Genomic DNA, 22,583 nt, shown 5'->3' on the forward strand with positions numbered 1-22,583 from the left:
GGAGCTATTATTAAGAAGCAAATTTGTTCTAGATAGTCCCAAAGTACCAATGAATAGAAGTTACAGGGAGACAGATCTTGGCTTATAATGGGGATTACTTCCTGACAATCAGCATTGCTTAAATATAGAAAGAGCCACCTAATGAGCTCTCTGTCACTGCAGGGAGTTCAAATAGAAATTAGTCAATGAATTGGATGCTTAGGACAAATTCAAGAACTGGTTGGAGAAGTAAAGCTTAATAAACTTTAGGCATCCTTCCAGTTCCAAGGTTTTAGTATTCTAAAATTTTCAGAACAAGGTTACTCTAAGCTCTCAGAAAATAAGAGAAAGATCTGGTCCCACATGGAAGCAACCTAAGTGTCCATTGACAGATGAATGGATAAAGAAGATGTGGCACATATATACAATGGAATATTACTCAGCCATAAAAAGAAACGAAATTATTTGTAATGAGGTGAATGGACCTAGAGTCTGTCATACAGAGTGAAGTAAGTCAAAAAGAGAAAAACAAATACCATATGCTAACACATATATACGGAATCTAAAAAACAACGATTCTGAAGAACCTCGGGGCAGGACAGGAATAAAGACGCAGATGTAGAGAATGGACTTGAGGACATGGGGAGGGGGAAGGGTAAGCTGGGACGAAGTGAAAGAGTGGCAAGGACATACACTACCAAATGTAAAATAGATAGCTAGTGGGAAGCAGCTGCGTAGCACAGGGAGATCAGCTCAGTGCTTTGTAACCACCAAAAGGGTGTGATAGGGAGTGTGGGAGGGATATGCAAGAGGGAGGAGATATGGGGATATATGTGTACGTATAGCTGATTCACTTTGTTATACAGCAGAAACTAACACACCACTGTAAAGCAATTATACTCCAGTAAAGATGTTAAAAAAAAAAAAAAAAGATCTGGTCCCAAAAGAAGTCTTTTGCTGGATGTGAGATGGATGAGGCTATGACAGTGGAAAAATGAAGTCTTTCCTGGCATTCTTTTCAAAGGAAAGCAGGCTGTCCAAAGAAACCCAGCCCCTCCAGGAACCCCAGATGAGGCCTGGCTCCACTATGCCGCACTCTTAAGTTCCTGTTACTTTACACAAAGGACTCTACTACTTTCAAAAAAAATTGCCAAGCAGCACCCTTCCTACTATACTTACACTTGCCTAACATACAAGGATGCAAAATTCTCCCCAAGGAGGCAGTAGTGCTTAATGGTCAAGACCATGCATTCTGGAACCAGGTTGCCTGTGTTTTAATTCCCAGTCAGGACATTTAATTGCTTAACCTCTCTGTGCCTCAGTTTCCTCATCAGTAAACCAAGGATAACAATAGTATCTGATTCATAGGGTTAATGTAAGAATAATTCATATTAAACCCTCAGCCCAAGATCCAAAACATTCTAAGCACTCAACAACTGGTATTGTGGGTGTTATAATTAGTGCCATGGGTATGGCAGTGTTGCCAACTCACAAAAGCCCCCATCAAGCAACCAGGTCTCTACCCCTGACAGTTCAGAGGGGCTATAGTACAAGAGCTTTAGCCAACCCTTGCATAGCTACAGACATCCAGAACCTGCTGACCCTCAATAAATCATACCATTCATACCAGGAATCCTGGCTCTTCACCCTGCTCCCTCTCTCTCTCTCTCTCTTTCTCAATCCAACAGCAACCCCTCCCCCAGTCCTCCTGCCTATGCCAGCCGCAGCCACAGTCAGAGGAGCAGCAAACTGGAAATCCAGTTCCGAACAAACCATAAGGTGTTTCTTCCCTCCCAAGGACACAGCTGGACCTAATACCACGCCTGCCAGTAGGATGGGGTGGGATATCTGAATCCCTGGTCTAGCCTGTCAGCTCAACTACCTGGAATGGGGAGAGGACAGGCAATGGGGGCTTCCCACAGAGAAGCAAGGGAAGCCTCCCAAGTTTGTGAAGGAACTCAGGCCCAACCCTACAATGAGCCTCTTAAAGGAAGGGGGGAGGTCTCAACCTGCTTTCAAAGGAAACAGTTATTTACAACTTTCTACTCACTTGCATCTGGGGGAGTTATAATAGGGAGATGGGGAAAGAGGCTGCACGGTATTCTCCTTCTTTCTCATTTCCAGCAATGAGAAGCAGCTGCAGAGAAAGAGTTAAAGGAGAAAGGAAGCTCCAGCCATTACCCCATCCCTGTGCCTAGGGCTGTCTGGGGGGTCATGACAGTGCTTTCTGCTCTGGCTAGGGGCCACTGGGTGGCTTTCTGCAGCAGCTGCCGGCCCCCCAAGCAATTTGCAAGGTCAATGTTGATCTGCTTCCAAAGAGGAACAAAACAATTCACTGACAATGAAGCAAATAGCGCATACACCACATCGCAACCCCCCTTCCTCAAATCAGGTTTTACCCCTGTGCCTCCCTGCCCAGATGCCGACTCTGGGTTTCCACCAGCCCCACTGGGGAACCCAGGATAGCATCACAGCTGCAGAGCGTGTCTCGCCTCGCTGGCCAACCCAAGGAGACTCTCAGAACGGGGGAGAGATGCTATCACTAAAGGAGACCTGAGCTTGGGGGAGGGGGAAGTACGGAAAGCTATGTTTCTTACCAAGCGCCACAGTCACTTCCCCGAAGCGAAGAGAAGAGAAGGATGAAAGAACTGAAACAAGTTGGACGTTCAGCCCTCACAGAGCTCGGCTTCCTCTTCTCTTTCTCTGTGTCTCTCTCTCTTCTCTCTCTCTGGTTTGCTCGCTAGCTTGCGCGCGCTCACGCTCTCGCTCTCTCTCTCTCTCCCTCTCCCTCTGCCTCTCCCTCTCCCTCTCCCTCTCTCCCCCTCTCCCTCCCTTCCTCTCTCTCACCCCCCCTCCCTTCCCTCTTCCCCTCCCCCTTTGCTGGTTTTGGAATCACCACTGCTTGGTGCTGAGCACGCGGCTGTGCTGGGGCTCAGAAAACAGCGCTGCAAAGGTTTGGATCTGTGGTTGTTTTAGGAAAGACTAAAGTAGTATTTTATTCTTTAAGCTATCCAGCAGAGAAATAGAGGGAAACTCGGAGAGAAGGGGAAGAGCAGAGGGAGCAAAGGGAAGGGAAAGAGAGCAAAAGGGTAAGAGCGAATAGGAGGATAAAGGAAGTATGGATTACCATAGTTGACATGTGATGCTTACTAGCTAGCTGCTCCAAGACGGAAGATGAGTGGTCTGTCTCCCTTACATCCCTTTGGGCGCGCCTTCTTAGCCCAGGCTCCAAATAAAGGTCTGTTCACATACATCTCTGAGGACGATAATGAGCTAAAAAAAATTACATCAAAGAGGTTGCCATTCCCACTCCACTAAGAAGAAAGGGTTCAGCCACATTGATCTGCCAATGACCTAACTGCCACCCCCACCCCCAACTAAGTAGAAGTGTAGACCCAAAACAGAACTGTCAGCTGGAGCTTACCTCCAGGCAAAACAGACAAGCAGCAGAATCACAATGCTTTCCTTACAAAAACCTCTGAAGGGAATATAGGTGTATGTTAAGTGTGTGAGTTTGCACAAGGAGGAAGAAGAAAGGGAAGGAGATGAATTAACTCAAAGTATAAAAGAATTATATTCCCATTGGGGGAAAAAAACTGGGTAAAGTATAGTAACAATGCAACAGGGGGTAGAAAAAGACCTAGACTGAGAATAAAATAAAGGAACTTAGGTTTGAGTCCTGCCTCTGAAAATTACTTGACTATTACCTTTGACAAGTCACTTCTTCAATCTGGCCTTCATTATCCTCAATGGTAAAATGAATGGCAATGGAGGTACATGATCTTGAAAGACCCTTTCACACCTAACAATCTAGGCTCTAAGACAGGAAAATTCCACGTGAAGGAGTTGATCTGTGAAGAGTGAAATATAGACTACCAAATTTAAAAGGTTCTCCAAAGGTGAGTCCCCAAATGGGACCCCAAATCACACTGACACAACATTCCCTTTTGAGCATTTCAGGAGCAATATGAATAGGAGCATATGTGTAAAGAGCTGCTCCTAACAAACAATTCAGCTTCTACCTATATATAATGATTAGCATAAAAGTTTTCTTAATCAAACCCCTCATACTGTGGTTTTTCAGCCCATTTAGTAAGAGAATCAAAATGGTCCTTTAGGGCATCTGATTGAACATGTGTTTTATTATGTGTGTTAAGTGTACTGACCTCAATATGTATGTAGTGACTGGGACATGGAAGGCATTTAAAATTTTTCCCATGGTGTGCTATTTCTATCTAAACCACTATCCTGTTTGGTCCCCCTCCCCAAAAAAATCCTAATACTCTCTACTTCTGTTCATTGAGGCACACATGCTCCACTCTGACTATATGCATATACCCATATACTGAGTATATAGAGAGATAGGGATCCATAGGCTCAGTCACTGAGCTGGAAGGACCCATAAAGATAACCATCTCGTTCCTTTTTATGGCTGGGTAATATTCCATTGTATATATGTACTACATCTTCTTATCCATTCTTCTGTTGATGGACATTTACATTGCTTCCATGTCCTGGCTATTGTAAATAGTGCTGCAATGAACATTGGGGTGCATGTATCTTTTTGAACTGCGCAATCTGCAGAGACGTGGATGGACCTAGAGACTGTCATACAAAGTGAAGTAAGTCAGAAAGAGAAAAACAAATATTGTATAATATCGCTTATATGTGGAATCTAGAAAAATGATACAGATGAACTTATTTGCAAAGCAGAAATAGAGACACAGATGTAGAGAACAGACGTATGGATACCAGGGGAGGAATGGGGGGTGGGATGAATTGGGAGATTGGGATTGACATATATACACTACTATGTATAAAATAGATAACTAATGAGAACCTACTGTATAGCACAGGGAACTCTGCTCAGTGCTTTGTGGTGACCTAAATGGGAAGGAAATCCAAAAAAGAGGGGATATATGTATACGTATAGCTGATTCACTTTGCTGTACAGCAGAAACTAACACAACATTGTAAAGCAACTATACCGCAATAAAAAATAATTTAAAAAGATAACCATCTCATTTTGCAGAAAGAGAAGCTGGCCTGCAGAAAAAATATGGCTCACACAACGTCATAGTGAATTAGTGACAGAACCAAGACCCTCACCCAGACTGCTGACCCCAGGTACAGTATTTTTGTCTACCAAAGCAACATGTAAGTTATACATAAAGCAAGTGTATGTGGGCACATAACTATGCACACTCCTTCCTGCAGAGGTACGTATTTTTTGTACATTTGTTTGCATAAATGCCCATTGGATTTGGATTAGTGAAATGGCAAAAGCAAATATTATGAACTGTCATAGGTTGCTGTATTATTTCATAGGGTTGCCATAACAAATTACCATAAATTTGGTGGCTTAAAACAACAGAAGTTTATTGTCTCATAATTCTGGAGGCCAGAAGTCTGACATTAAGGTGTTAGCAGGGCCTCACTCTTTCCTTGACTCTTCCAGCTTCTGGTGGCTCCTGGAATTCCTTGGCTTATAGAAGCATCACTCCAATCTCTGCCTCAGTCTGCAAATTGTCTTCTCCCCTGTCTCTGTGTGGCCAAATTTCCCTGTTTTTTCCCTTATAAAGACACCAGTCATAGGATTTAGGTCCCAGCCTAAATCCAGGATGATTTCTTCTCAAGATATTTAACTAATTACTTCTGCAGAGACTACACATCCAAATAAGATCACACCCTTAGGTTCTGAGTGGTCATGAATTTTTGGGAGACACTATTCAACCCACTACAGTGGCCAAGTTTTGCTTTTGGCAGATAAAGATACTAAACAAATAAACCATCTAGGGCACCATCATTTTTAAAAGAAAAGATATTTTAATCCAAATAAGTTAGATGAAGATACTCTCATAACAAAAACTATAATTTAAATCATATAATTTTAGCTGTATTAATAGCTTAAAAATTAATAGCATTTTCATAAATGTTCTCAATTCACTGCAAACCACAGAAAAATTTTACTAGGACCACTTCTGGTAGTGGTGGAGCAGTTTCTATGAAACCAATTCTGCTGCAGATAGCAATAATAAACTCTGGACAAAAAACAATAATCCGAATGCATTGGAAATTAATCATAAATAGTCATAAATTGGAAGAGTTGACAATTGAAAGAAAGGAACAATACTAAGTGAGTTTGCCCTTTTTCAAAAATGTCTGCCTGAGGGCAGGCCCCAGGCCAAAGCAATAACTAAAATTCTAGAGAAACTACAAGTAGGTGTTACAGCTGTTAAATGTTTAAAAACTGGATCTCCAGGAAAAAATAAATAAAAGCCTGATTCATAGTATTTCCCAATTTCCATAGTGTAAATACTCCCACCCTGGCCAATTCTATCAACATGAAATTGAGAGGAGAGGTGCAGAGCTGGCTCTGACAAGCCAGTGATATTTGGCTACATAACACAACTGCTCACAGTCCTTGTGGCTTGCAGAACCAGAAGACAGAGTTCAGGATGACAACTGAAGCTGGAAAACGATGAGAGAAATCCAATAATGGAGAGAACTACAGAGTGGGAGACCCCAATTCTGTGTATAAACTGTCCAAATCGCTGATGGAGCCATAAATGATACATGTGGTGACAGATTCCAAAGAGCCTAAATAAAGCTGAAAAAATTAAACAGAATTTTCAGAGCTGCCCACCACAAAGGAGAGTTTTGTGTTTCAGTTCAGCCACATTAATTGCCTACTAAAACAAACAAAAAAAACAATACTCTATAGAGAAGTGAAAGAGAATATAGATATCCTATATATATCATTCACAAAGTTTAGGGTATACTCCAAAATTGCTAAGGAAAAAAAAGAAACAGGAAAATATTACCTATACTCAAGGGAAAAGGCAGTCAGTGGAGACCAGCCCTAAGATGCACCAGATGTTGAAATTAGCAGAAAAGGATTTTAAGTCATCTATCATAACTACACTAATGGAAATAAAGGAAAACACACTTTTAATGAACAAATAGAAAATTATATCAGAGTTATAAAACAATTAAAAAGAAACAACAGATGCCAATTTTAGAACTGAAAATTAAAAATCTAAAGTAAAGGTCATGGGGTGGGCTTAATAGTAGATTGAAAATGAAAGAAGAGTAAATTAACTTGAAGGCAAATTAATAGATATTATTCAATCTGAAGTACACAGAAAAGATTGAAAAAGATTAATAGAGACTCAGTGATCTGTTAGATAATATCAAAGTTCTAACATAAATGTAATTGGAGTCCCAGAAGGCAAAAAACAGAAGAAGAAGAAGGAAAAATATTTGAAAAATAATGCCTGAACTATTTCCAAATATAATGAAACATAAATTTACAGATTCAAGGAGCTCAGTGAACCCCAAGCAGAATACCCAGGTACATCATAGTCAAGCTACATGAAAACCAAATATTAAGGGAAAATCTTGAAAGAATCCAGAAAAAAATAACAGCCTGAGGAACAATAATATAATTGACCATTGACTTCTCATCAGAAAAAAAGTTATCTTTAAAGTGCTGAAATTTAAGAAAAAAAATCTATCAATACATCCAGCAACATTGACTCTAAGCAAACTTTGAAAAGTGAAGGTGGACCTCCAATTTCCAGTTCTCCATGTAAGGAATTTGGTAGTCACCACTCCATCCTAACAGAAAGTAAACCTTGAACAAAATGAAAAAACAATACCTCTTGGATACATAAGAAAGGTGAGGACACAAGGCAAACTTCTGCCTCCAAGACTGGGGAGACAGAGAGGTGAATACAAGGAGTTAAATCTTACCACAGCAGAGATTCACTAGCTGAAACTGCCAGGGGATCCAATGCTGGGTTAATTGATGAATTGCTGGAGGCTCAGTGTGGACAAGTATGAGAATTAAAAATTCCAGGGGCACCCAGTAATAGAGGAGCCTCCACAATATTGTGAAATTTACCTCTAGGAACTTAATCATGTTCTCACAATAAATATTGGAGAAAAAGTCCCTCCTGCTTCCTCTACCAGGAGGAGGGGCAAAGGAACCATTTTGAAATATACCGGAGTACTCTGTTCTTAATAAGGCCTGCTCTCAGCAGAACCTAGTTAACCAGAGCCCAACCTGCTGGAGTATTATCAAAGCCTAACTGACCTGGGGAAAGGGAAATATCCAACTTTACTCATCTCTGGTCTTTTGTGTGGAAGAAGAAAAATACCCAACTCCATCACACTCTAGCCATCCTGACACAACTAAGCGGGATGAAAAATACTGAGAAGCATTTGTGAAGTTCACAGTGCAGAGACATAGGCTTACTAAAGGCTGAGACCTAATCATAGGAATGTATAATACTTCCCTTCCCCCCATATCTCACCACAACAATTCTACAGGCCTATATGCAGCAGTTCCTTATACCCAGTGTGTCACGTCCAACAATCAAGAAAAGATTATAAGGCATGCCAAAAGGCAAAAAACACAATTTGAAGAGACAGAGCAAGCATTACAAACTGGCATGACAGAGATGTTGGAATTATCAGACCAGGAATTTAAAACAACTATGATTAATATGTAAGGGCTCTCATAGATAAATTAGACAGCATGCAAGAACACATGGGCAATATAAACAAAGAGATGGAAATCCTAAGAAAGAACCAAAAATAAATGCTAGAGATCAAAAACATTGTAACAGAAGTAGAGAATGCCTTTGATGGGCTTATTAGTAGACTGGACACAGGTAAGAAAAAAAACTCTGAGCTAGAAGATATATCAACAGAAAATTTTGTCCAAAACTGAAAAGCAAAGACTGAAAAGAGTAGAACAGAATATCCAAGGATTTGAGACAACTATAAAAATTGTAACATATGCATAATGGGAGTACCAGATGGAGAAGAAAGAGAGGAGCAGAAGAAATATTTGAAATGATAATGACTGATAATTTCCCCAAAATATTGTCAGACACCAAACCGCAGATCTGAGAGTTCAGAGAACACCACACATGAAAAATGTTAAAAAACTGTACCTAGGCATATCATTTTCACACTACAGAAAATCAAAGATAAAGAAAAAAATCTTGTTTTAATTACAAGAGCTTTGTAGTATAGTTTGAAATCAGGAAGTGTGGTGCCTCTGACTTTGTTCTTCTTTCTCAGGATTGCTTTGGATATTCAGGGTCTTTTGTGTTTCCATGCAATTTTAGGATTGTTTTACTATTTTGTGAAAAATGCCATTGGAATTTTGGTAGGGATTGCATTGCACCCATGTATGGCTTTGGGTAGTATAGACATTTTTACAATATTAATTCTTCCCATCCATGAACAAATGATATTTTTCCATTTGTTGGTGTCTTATTCAATTTCTTTGATCAAAGTCCTTCAGTTTTCATTGTACAGATCTTTCATTTCCTTGGTTAAGTTTATTCCTAAGTATATTACTGGTTTTGATGCTATTGTAAATGGGATAGTTTTCTTTATTCCCTTTTCAGATATTATGCTGTTAGTTTATAGAAATACAACTGATTTTTATATCCTAAAACTTTACTGAACTTTTTGATTAGTTCCAAAAGTTTTTTGGTTGAGTCTTTAGAACTTTCTATACATAAGATTATATCATCTGCAAATAATGACAATTTGCTTCTTCTTTTCCTTTTTGGATGTTTTTTATTTCTTTGTCTTGCTTGATTGCTCTAGCTAGGACTTCTATCTAGTACTATGTTGAATAAGAGTGGTGAGAGTGGGCACCCTTTTCTTGTTCCTAATCTTAGAGAAAGCTTTTAATCTTTCACTGTTGAGTACGATGTTAGCTGTGGGTTTGTCATATATGACCTTTATTATGTTGAGGTACATTCCTTCTATACCCAATTTGTTGAGGATTTTTATCATGAGAGGATGCTGTATTTTGTAAAATGCTTTTCCTGTATCTATTGAGATGATCATATCATTTTTGTCTTTCATTCTATTAATGTGGTTTATCACAATTTTTTTTAACATCTTTATTGGAGTATAGTTGCTTTACAATGGTGTGTTAGTCTCTGCTTTATAACAAAGTGAATCAGTTATACATATACATATGTTCCCATATATCTTCCCTCTTGCATCTCCCTCCCTCCCACCCTCCCTATCCCACCCCTCTAGGTGGTCACAAAGCACAGAGCTGATCTCCCTGTGCTATGCGGTTGCTTCCCACTAGCTATCTATTTTATGTTTGGTAGTGTATATATGTCCATGCCACTCTCTCACTTTGTCACAATTATTGATTTGTGTATGTTGAACCATCCTTGCAGCCCAGGGATAAATCCCACTTGGTCGTGGTGTGTGATCCTTTCATTGCACTGTTGAATTCAGTTTGCTAATATTTTGTTGAGAATTTTTGCATCTATTAATATATTCATCAGGGATATTGGTCTACAGTTTTTTTCGTTGTAGTGTGCTTATCTGGCTGGCCTCATAAAACGAGTTTAGGAGTGCTCCCTCTTTTTCAATTTTTGCCCAGCCCCTGGCAAACACCCATCTACCCTCAGTTTCAATGAGTTCACCTTTTTAGATCCCACATATAAGTGAAGTCATACAGAATTTGTCTTTCTCTGCCTGATTATTTCGCTGAGCATAATGACCTTACAGTTCATTCATGTTGTCATAAATATCAGGATTTCCTTCTTTTTTATGGCTCAGTAATATTCCATTGCATATATACACCACATTTTCTTTATCCATTCATTTGTCAATGGACACTTAGGTTGTTTCCATGTCTTGGCTATTGTGAATAATGCTGCAATGGACATTAGGGTGCAGATATCTCTTGAAGTTACTAATGTCACTTCCTTCAAATATGTACCCAGAGGTGGAACTGATGAATCATATGGTAGTTCTATTTTTAATTTTTTGAGGAACCTCCATACTGTTTACCATGATGGCTACACCAATTTACAGTCCCATCAACAGTGCACAACAGTTCCCTTTTCTCCACATTCTTGCCAAAACTGGTTATCTCTTGGTTTTTGATAATAGCCATTCTAACAAGTGTGAGCTGATATCTCATTGTAATTTTGATTGGCATTTCCCTAAAGATTTTTTATGTTGAACACCTTTTCATGTACCTGTTAGCCATTTGTATGTCTTCTTTGTAAAAATGTCTATTCAGGTCCTTTGCCCATGATTAATTGGATTATTTGTTTTGTTTTTACTATTGAGTACTATGAGCTTTTTTTAATGTTTTGGATTTTAACCCCTTATCAGATATATTATGGTTTGTAAATATTTTCTCCCATTCTGTAGGCTGCCTTTTCATTGTGTTTATTGTTTCTTTTGCTGTGCAGAAGCTTTTTAGTTTGATGTGCTGCCATTTGTTGACTTCTGATTTGTTGTTTGTGCTTTGGTGTCATATCCAAAAAATTCATTGCCAACCCCAATCTCCAGGAGATTTTTCCCTCTGTTTTCTTCTAGAACTTTTATGGTTTCAGATCTTACATTTAAGATTTAATCCACTTCAAGTTAATGTTTATGAGTGGTGTAAGATAGGGGTCCAGTTTCACTCTTTTGCATGAAATATATGGTTTTCCAACACCATTTATTGAAAAGACTATCCTTTCCCCATTGAGTATTCTTGGCTCCCTTGTCAAATATAAGTTGACCATACACACATAGGTTTATGTCTGGGGCTCTCAGTTCTGTTTCATTGGTCTATGTGTCTGTTTTTATGCCAGTACCATACTGATTTGATTACTATAGCTTTGTAATATAGTTTAAAATCAGGAGGTGTGATGCCTCCATCCTTGATATTCTTTCTCAGGATTGCTTTGGTGAATCAGAGACTTTGATGATTCCATACAGATTTTAGAATTTTTTTCTATTTGTGTGAAAAATGCCATTAAAATTTTGATAAGGATTGCATTGAATCTATAGATAGCTTTGAGTCATATGGACATTTTAACAATATTAATTCTTCTGATCCATATATATGGGATATCTTTCCATTTATTTGTGTTTGTGCTTCTTCAATTTCTTTCATCAATGTCTTATTGTTTTCAATATATAAAACTTTCACCTCCTTGGTTAAAGTTATTCCTAAGAATATTATTGTTTTTGATGCTATTGTGAATGGGATTGTTTTCTAAATTACTTTTTCAGATAGTTCATTTTTAGGGTTCAGAAATATAACTGATCTTTGTTGATTTCGTATCCTACAACTTTGCTTAATTCACTTATTAGTTCTAATAATTTTTTGTGGAAATTTTAGCATTTTCTATACATAAGATTATGTCATCTGCAAACAGAGAAAATTTAACTTCTTCCTTGCTGATTTGGATGCCTTTTATTTCTTTTGCTGGACTAGTTGCTCTGGATAGGATTTCCAGTACGATATTGAATAGGAGTGGTGAGAGTGGGCACACTTATCCCAATCTTAGAGAAAAAGCTTTCAATCTTTCACCATTGAGTATTATGTTAGCTGTGGGTCTCTCATACATGGATTTGATTATGTTAAGGTACATTCCTTCTACACCCAATTTATTGGGAGTTTTTATTGTAAAAGGATGTTGAATTATTTCAAGTGATTTTTCTGCATTTGTTGACATAATCATATGATTTTTACCCTTCATTTTATTAATGTGGTTATCACATTTATTGATTTGCATATGTTGAATCATCATTGCCTCCCAGGGATAAATCCAACTTGATCACAGTGTATGATCCTTTTAACGTGCTGTTGAATTAGGTTTGTTAGTATTTTGTTGAAATATTTGTATCTATATTCATCAGAGATATTGGTTTATAGTTTTCTTTTCTTGAAGTCTACTTATCTGGCAATGGCATCATGGTATTACTGGTCTAAAAATGTTTGGTGTGTTCTTTCCTCTTCAATTTTTTGGAAGAATTTTAGAAGGATTGGCCTTACTCCTTCTTTACATATTTGTTAAGATTCAGTGAATTAATGCTCTAATCTCCTCCTCATTATTGTTCTGTTCCGATTTTCTAGTTCTTCATGATTCAGTCTTGGTAGATTGTATATTTCTAGGAATTTATCCATTTCTTTTATGTTATTCAATTTGTTGGTATCGAATTATTCATAACAGTATATCATGATACTTTGTATGTATTTTTGTAGTATCAGTCACAATGTTTAGTGTCTCCTCTTTCATTTATAATTGTGTTTATTTGAGTCTCCTCCCCCCCTCGTTTAAGCTATATAAATATTTGTCAATTTTGTTTATCTTTTCAAAAAACTGACTCTTGGGTTTACTGATTTTTTTGGTCTCTATTGTTTTTATTTCTCTCTTTCTGGTCTCTATTGCTTTTATTTCTGCTCTAATTTTTATTATATCCTTCTTTATGCTAACTTTGGGTTTAGTTTGTTCTTCTTTTCCTAGTTCCTTGAGGTGTAAAATTAGGTTGTTTATTTGAGATCTCTCTTTCTTAATGTAGGCGTTTATCACTATGAACTTCCCTCTTAAAACTGCCTTTGCTGCATCCCATATGTTTTGGTATGTTGTGTTTCCATTTTCTTTTGTCTCTAGATACTTTCTGATTTTCCTTTTGATTTCTTCTTTGACCTATTAGCTTTTCAGGAGTGTGTTGTTTATTTTCCACACATTTCTGAGTTTTCCAGTTTTCTTGCTATTATTGATTTCCAGTTTCATACTATTGTGGACATAAACAATATTGATATGATTTCAATCATCTTAAATTGTTGAGACTTGCTCTGTGGTGCAACATATGATCTATACTAGAGAATGTTCCATGTGCACTTGAGAAGAATGAGCATTCTGCTGCTGTTGGATGGAATGTTCTGGATATGTCTGTTAGGTTCATTTGTTCTATAGTGTAATTCAAGTCTGCTGTTTCCTTATTGATTTTCTGTCAGGATGATCTGTTCAATGTTGAAAGTGGAGTATTGAAGTCCTGTCATTTTCTTGCTATTTCTCTGTTCAGTTCTGTTAATATTTGTTTTAAATATTCAACCACTCCAGTGTTGGGTACAGTAAGTCCCCTACATATAAACAAGTTCTGTTCTGAGAGCATGTTTGTAAGTCCAATTTGTTCGTTAAGTCCAACAAAGTTAACCCAGGTATCCAACTAACACAATCGGCTATATAGTACTGTACTGTAATAGGTTTATGATACTTTTCACACAAATAATACATAAAAAACAAACACAAAAAATAACGAAAATATTTTTAATCTTACAGTACAGTTCCTTGAAAAGTACAGTAATACAGTACAACAGCTGGCATCCAGGGGCTGGCATCGAGGGAACAGGCAAGAAGAGTTACTGACTGGAGGAGGGAGAGGAGGTGGGAGATGGAAGAGGTGAAGGATCATCAGCAATAGGAGAAAGAGGGCAAGCTGCAATTTCACTCATGCCTGACATTGATGGCACAGGTTCTGGTTCCTTGCTGGATTCAATTCTATCTACCCTCTTGAAAAAATGATCCAGTGATGTCTGGGTAGTAGCTCTTTTTTTCTTATCATAGATGACATGGTAGCACTGGATTGCATTCTGAATGGCTACTGCAACCTTCATGTACCATTCTATGTTCGGGTCCTGTGGGTCCTGTGCCTCACAAACTAACAGTTCCTCCTCAAATAAAGAAAATCCCCTTGCCATTTCCTGCATTGTGAATCTCTTCAGTTCTGCAGTTACTTCTCCTTTCTCTTGTCTCTCTTCATCCTTTCTCTGGGCCTCCAATTCCATCATTATCCCTTGGCACTTCTTAGCAGTACCAGCTACATCACCACTGCTTTTACACTTACTTCCAGATACCCTGGGCTTGAGATAAAGATACTGTACTACTGTACTCTATACAGTACTGTACAGTAAAGTACACAAAAGCACAACCACTTGTAGAGGATGCACACACATGACAATGTACGCCAGGCACATGAACTAACTTACATGATTGGACATGCAAATGCACGTTCACATCTTTGAAAGTTTGCAACTTGAAGGTTTGTATGTAGGGGACTTACTGTACATATATATTTATAATTGTTATATCCTCTTCATGAATTTACCCTTTCATCACTATATAGTGACCTTCTTTGTCTCTTGTGAACAATTTTGTCTGAAAGTCTATTTTATCTGATATAAATATAGCCACTTCTTCTCTCTTTTGGTTACCATTTCCATGGATATCTATTTCTATCCTTTCACTTTGAGCCTATGTGTATCATTAAAGCTGAAGTGAATCTCTTACAGGTGGTGTAGAGTTGAGTCTCGGATTTTTTTCCATTCAGCAACTCTGTGTCTTTTGATTTGAGAAATTAATCCATTTGTGTAATTATTGATATGGAAGAACTTAATATTGCCATCTTCTTAACTGTTTTCTGGCTATTTTGTAGTTCCATTATTCCATTCTTCATCTCCAACTATCTTCCTTTATGATTTGATGATTTATGTAGTGGTATGCTTTGATTTCTTTCTCTTTATCTCTTGTGTATCTTCTGTGGGTTTTCACTTTGTGGTTACCATGAGGCTTACATAAAACTTATTATGTTTATAATAGTCTATTTTAATCCAATAACAACTTAACTTCTCTTGCATATAAAAACTCTAAACTTTTTCTCCACCACACACATTTTATATTCTCAATGTCACAATTTACATTTTTTTGCATTGTATATCCATTAAACAATTATTGTAGTTATACTTATTTTTAACATTTTTTTAACATTTATACTAGAGTTTAAAATGATTTATACATAACAAAACATGGCAAAATATTTTAATAGACACTGCACAAAAGAAGATCTATAAAGATACACAAATGGCCAATAGGTGCTGAAAAAGTTGCATTATTAGTCATTGTAGAATGTCAGATTAACACTATAATAAGTATCATTACACATTCACTAGAATGGATAAAAGATTAATTTATATTCACTGTTGTCAAGAATGTGAAGCGAAACTCTCACACATGAATGGTGAAAGTTTAAAATGGTGCAACCACTTTAAGAAACTCTTTGACAGTTTCTCATAGATTTTAACATACCACTATACCTACAGTCCAGCAATTCTACTCATAGGTATATAACCAATAGAAAAGAAATCATGTTCACAAAAAAGTTATACAAGAAAGTTCATAGCAGCTTTATTCATAATAGCTAAAAAATGGGGAAAAAACAAAGTCCATAGCAATAACTGGATAAACAAACTATGGTACAGTCATACAATGGTGTTCTAGTCAGTATTAAAAAGAACAATCTACTAATAAATACAGCAACCTGCATAGATCTCAAAACATGTGATGCTGAGCAAAAGAAGTGAGATCAAAGAGGAGTTCACAATCTACTATTCCATTTATATGAAGTGCAGGAACAGGCAAAACTATCTATAATAAGAGAAGTTAGAATAATGACGTAGGTGGGACAGTGACTGGAAGGGGCACAAGGGAATATTCAGGGATCATGGAATGTTCTTTATCTCAATCTGGGTGATGGTTACATGAATGAATCCTTTTGTCAAAATTCATCTTTTTGTTCATTAAAGGCATGTCGTTTTCACTGTATGCATATTATTTCACAAGAAAGCACTGTAGAAGACAAAAACAAAAGGATCACCTGAATATTGCTTTATTAAGAAAATACAAAACTAAAATTTTCCCTCAGAGAAAATCTAGGCCAAAATGGCTTTGCTGCAATTTCTACCAATCATTTAAGAAAGAAGTAATTACAATCTAGTAAAAACTCTTCCATAGAACAGAAAGGTGCAACACTCCCAAAATCATTTTATGAGGCTAACAACCTTGAGATCAAAACCTGGCAAGGACTGAATGAGCAAACAAAATTATAGGCCATTCTGATTCATGGTCATGAATGAAAACATCCTTTAAAATGTACATAAATCATATCCAACAATATATAAATAATGTAATACATCATGGCCTAGTTGGCTTTATCCCAGAAATGCAATTCTGGTTACATTTTTTTAAATGTAATTCACCACATTAACATTTTAGAGGAGAACAATATTTTAATTATGCAAAGAGACATAGGAAAAAAGGCAGTTGATAAAATCTGATATCCATTCTTTCCCCCAAAAAATAGTAAACAAGGAATACAAGAAAACTTCCTGAATATGATACAATGTATCTAGAAATATACTTACTGACCACATCACACTTATCTATAACATATTAAAATACTTCTCTTTGACATTGGGAATATGATACGATGGCTACCATTATCACTACTATTCAGCATTGTAGTGGAAGTACTAGTGAGTTCAGTGTGTTAAGAATACAACAACAAAAAAAGCATAAACAGGAAAAGAAGTATAAAATTGTCATTATTCACAGATTATATTATTGATTACATAGAAAAATCTAAAAGAATATATGGATAAATGATTACATTCAAGTAGGGACTTTATTAAAATTGCTGGATACAAAAGTGATATACAAAAATCAATTTTCTATAAATGAGCAAGAAATGTTTAAATCATTAAAAGATCCCAGTCACAATAGCTTCAAGTATATCTATTTGGGTTGCTTCTGAATAAAAGGTCATGAGAGGTAACAATCCTCTGCAACTAGAAAAAACTGGAAAATTTACAAAAACTTTTTATTGAAGTAAAATTGGTATATTACACTGTATAAGTTTCATATGTATAACATTTAATTTGATATATGTAAACACTACAAAGTGGTCACCCCCAAAAGTCTACTTACAATTGACTCCCTTCACACATTTTGCACACTCCCTAGCCCCCTTCCTTTTGATAATCACCAATCTACTCTCTGTATCTATGAGTTATTTTTTGTTTTGTTTGATCATTTGCTTGTTTGCTTGTTTGTTTTAGATTCCACATATGAGTGAAATCATATGGTATTTGTCTTTCTGTGTCTGAATTATTTCACTTAGAATACAAAAATAATTTTAAACGTACCAAATAGTGGTGGAAACAACAAGGATTAAGTAAATTAACAATTCAAGGAGGGGAATACTTTTTCAATATGAACTGACAATCTCCAATTGTTTTTTTCCTCTGAAAAATGTACCAACTCTAATAAGAGACTGCAGATCAGGCTTACCGCAAAAAGCCTCTACTGAGAGAAAGAAAAACCAACAAAGTTTTAACAGTTTGACAGGGCTGGTTGACAAACTGAAAAGTTGATGACACAAATGCTCAGCAGATTTCCCCTACCAGATATTTGCTGACTTCTGGTACTGCACAAGAATACAGGGAGCTAGGTCAAATGCTTCTAAAAGGTAAAGCGAAATCTCCAGCAACCACCCAGTTCTTAGGAAACAGACATGTGCTAGAATTTGAAGCTACAGGAGACTGCAAACTGTAAATGGCAGATCTCGATTCTCCATAGTCTTTCAGGGATTAAAAGACAGAAGCCCATCAATGTTTTACATCCTAGAGAAGAAGAGCAAACCACAGTAGCCTGTTTTACTTAAACTGCAATCAAGCCCTGACTCAGCTCAATATTGAATTGGATTGAGAAAAGCATCCCCTTACCTAATCTGCCTAAACAGAGAAAGTTCGAAGTCTCTCTGGAATATCTCATCTAGAAATACTATGGCTCTTTTGTATGTTATGCATGGCATGCAATAAAAAATTACTAGAATGACTACATACCTATCAGAATGGCCAAAATCCAGAAAACTGACAACGCCAGATGCTGGTAAGGATGTAGAGCACAGAAATTCGCATTCATTTCTGTTGGGAATGCAAAAAGGTATGACCACTTTGGAAGACAGTTTAGAGGTTTCTTACAAAACTATACATACTCTTATCATATATGCTCCTTGTTATTTACCTGAAGGAGCTGAAAACTTGTGTCCACACAAAAACTTACACACAGATGTTTATAACCACTTTATTCATAATTTGCAAAACCTGGAAGGAATTGGCACCATGTTACAATAAGTTACCAAACTATTGAGAGAATAGGAAGAAGTGTGTGTGTGTGTGTGTGTGTGTGTGTGTGTGTATGTGTGTACATGTGCACACACACTGGTCAATGGGAATGTCTATGAGAAAGTGGTCATTATTTTTCATACAGAAAGTAAACAGGCAATACCAAAAGAAATTACAAAGAAATAACAGTTTATAACTGTTACTTAGAAATATGAAACTACCAGAAAAAACGTGTGCAGTTTAAAGTGATTATGTCGGGGTAGAGAGAATCAGAGGTGAAGGGAATTAGAGGACAACTTGTTTTTTCTTTAGAAGTCCAATATTACTATTTGGCTTTTTAAAACATGTATATGTGTGACACTGCTGGTAGGAAAAAAAAGGCTTTGTGAAAGTCTCTCCAAGAAAATCTGGGTCTAGGTCTTAGCCTGACCTCATGGTTTGTTGTATGACTTTTGGACAGGAAAAACTCCTGTAATTCTACCAGCCAAAAGGCAAAAATAATGACAGTGAGTGTTAAGGTTTTAGCTGAGAATGGAAGGAAAAAATGAATTTTTACTGGCACCAAATTACCCAATTTTGTAATTTTTGCCAGTGCTGCTTAGCTGCTCCAGAATCAGGCATTTATCTAAGTTTGGAGGTTGGTTGTGCTATTTAACTATATATACATGTTACCTTAAAAAATTAAAGAATTATTCCAAATGGAATGAATTACCTTAAGGGATAATAAGTCTGCAACATCTATAGTAAACATACATTCCATTTTGTGCAGAAAAGAAGTCCCAGGTTCTACCCTGTGTCCCAGCATAATTATTCATATTGCCCACTTTTAATCACAGAAGTATTCCAGTTTGGATGATACATTATATAGTTTCCCTACCAATACATGTTAAATACTTTCTAAATACATGCTAAAGGAGGGGCTAGACAGCAATTTAACAGGGTTATTTTCTAGAGGGTTAGTGCATCAAACAGGAGATTGGATTAGGTAACCAGTAAGGTATTTTCCAACTCTAAACTTCTAGGATTCTAATTTTTTAACTGGGCCAATTTACTTCATAAAGAAGGCAAAAAGATGTTCTGCTGCTTCTGTTGGCATAGAATTCAAGATTATCCAGAATAAAACTCTCTTTCTGCCAACTGTTTTTATCTGCCACTACCCACCAGCCCTCAGTCCTCCCAGGCTCCTCCCCTAATGCAAGAATTCACCACCACCCACTCAATCTCTCAGATGCTTTTGACCTTGCTTTGGCAAAGACAGTAAAGCCCACCAAATATTCCTTTTGCTCCCATATATTTTCCAGCCCCCTTCATGTTGAGCAGCATCATGGTACTAGTTCTGGCCAACTCAATGTGTGTGGAAGGTCATGTGCCATCAGCCTGGGTCCCTGAGTGACTGGAGTAGAGCTCCCCATGCCAACCAGCGTTGGAAAGGTACTAGAAGGAAGAAATACATGTTAGTTGTGTAGACATTAAGATGGGGACTGGGAGGAATCTGTTACCACAGTGTTGCCTGACTAACGCACCTTCATTGACAGGCATCTCTGAGTCCTTTGCTAAGCAACTCAGGCTGCATTTAGTTTCTCTGCAGCCATGTAAGATATGTATAGTTTCTATCTGAGGAAGGGGATAAAGAAAGCCACCTGGGGAATCATTTATTCTACGGGAAATGAATAGAACATCTCTGTGGAAAGAGTAATGTTGGGCCTGATCATCTCTCCTCCTGAGACCAGATGTTCAGGTCTGTTTAGAGCTTAGTCTCATCTCAACTTACTATAAACGAAGGTGACCTTTAGGTCTATAACTAGTTTTTACAGCTGATTTTTGTACACAACTGCTTCTTTTTTTTTTTTAATTAATTAATTTATTTATTTATTTTTGGTTGTGTTGGGTCTTCGTTTCTGTGCGAGGGCTTTCTCTAGTTGCGGTGCGCGGGCCTCTCACTATCGCGGCCTCTCTTATTGCGGAGCACAGGCTCCAGACGCGCAGGCCCAGTAGTTGTGGCTCACGGGCCCAGTTGCTCCGTGGCATGTGGGATCTTCCCAGACCAGGGCTCGAACCCGTGTCCCCTGCATTGGCAGGCGGATTCTCAACCACTGCACCACCAGGGAAGCCCCCAACTGCTTCTTTGTTTGTTTTTCTTATATTTTTTCAATTGAGCATTTTCTGAGAACATATTCCAGGAGACAATTCAGGTTGAAGGTTGTGGTCTCTTTTCTCAAAGAGTTCAAAGTGTAATAGGGAGGTAGAAATGTAGTCACCTGAATACAATATGAGGTGGAATCAAGTCAGTGCTGTTATGGATAGGCATGCTCTGAGGGAGTGAATGATTCAAGAGGACTGGGCTATAATAAGGAAAGGATCAATGATGAGTGGCATTGTTTGACTTCCTAACACCCAGCGCTGCACACCTTCCACCATGAACAACACAATAATCTGAGGTATTCAAACCTGGATATTACATCTTACTTGATAAGATTCTTACAATGAGATAACTGCTGTTTTGCTCACCATTAAACTTTAAAGATGTAAAAACATTTGTGTACTTTTCTCTGTTTTAAAAAAACATCTTTCAGTAGTTTTTAGCAAAGTATATACTATATCAAAACACTAATGCTCTTGGCAAAGACTTGAGGGACTAAAATACATATACATTCAAGATAAATTTGGTCAAACCCATATAATGCCAGAATTGTTATAAATTAGTCATAAAGATGGATGACGATCTGCCTTAGAGCTAGGATCCAAAGCTTTCTACACGAAGCTGCTGAAGAATCTGGCTTCCCTAAACATATTACCAGTCTTAAACTATGCCATCCATGACTTCTCTGGACCTGGGGATAGCTGTGGAATGGATGATGCTTCAGCCATCTTTGTAGTAGGATTAAGTTGACTGATGCACCCTCTATGGTAAAATCATACAGGCAAAAGTTTACTACTAGAAATTGAATCTCAGGTTGAGGAGGGGGACAGCTGATCAAAAGCACTAACTCTATATCACTCTGACTCTCACTTTTCCCTCAAGGATGCAACTTAACACTTTAGCCCAACAAACCCTTTCACTTGGTTTCTTCTTAGCATAACTGCTAAGACAGGTTGAAATTTTTTCAAAGAAAAAAATATTTTTCTAAATTCTAAGGGAGTGAAAAAAAGCAAACATAGATAGTACAAAACACAAAAAGGAGACATGATTCAGTTTATACAGGCCCCACCTAGTCCATCTGCTGTCTTGCTCTAAATAGCTGATACAATCTTGCAGCACCTTGCCTTGATTTTTTTTCTTTACCTTATAGCTACTGAGTTATCTTATTTTCACCAACCTATTACCCAAAGATCCCCCTGGACAAGCTAATACAATTCATAGTACGGAGAAAGAAAGAGAGACAGAGAGAGACAAAGAGATAACTTGAATCCCCCTATGTTGACTACCTATTAAAATCCTCCCACTCAAATCTGGCTTTCTATTTTCTAAGCTGAAGCATAAGCCTCTCTCTCCCTGGTGAATGACTTCACCGATGATATTCTGCCCTTACATAAAGGCTGTATTCCTATGCCAAATATAGATATAGCATTACCAGAATGCAGTATCCATACACCTAGATTTACATATATTTAGAGAGAATAACAGGGAAGGTATGGAGGGAAAGGGCATTTCATCACACACAGTGCTTCTCAATGTGTAGTTCCAGAATTATTTATAGTAGAATCTCTTGCAAAATGGAAATTCCTGTGCACTGCAAGAGACTACTGAATCAGTGTTGGGTGAGACCAACAAACATGATCTTTATAACAGACCAGATGACTC

General features: G+C 37.5%; 1 protein-coding gene across 1 annotated transcript in view; it reads right to left on the reverse strand.

The window, feature by feature from the left end:
* Positions 1-18,578, reverse strand: part of GABRA3 (gamma-aminobutyric acid type A receptor subunit alpha3) — a 258,260-nt gene extending 239,682 nt beyond the window's left edge. The window contains exon 1 of the mRNA XM_068533080.1: positions 18,500-18,578. Coding sequence (XP_068389181.1) covers positions 18,500-18,578 — 79 coding nt within the window. The remainder of the gene's footprint in view (positions 1-18,499) is intronic.
* Between the last annotated feature and the right edge of the window lie 4,005 nt (positions 18,579-22,583).

The sequence above is a fragment of the Eschrichtius robustus genome, chromosome X, assembly GCF_028021215.1.
Source record: "Eschrichtius robustus isolate mEscRob2 chromosome X, mEscRob2.pri, whole genome shotgun sequence".
Classification (NCBI taxonomy): Eukaryota; Metazoa; Chordata; class Mammalia; order Artiodactyla; family Eschrichtiidae; genus Eschrichtius; species Eschrichtius robustus.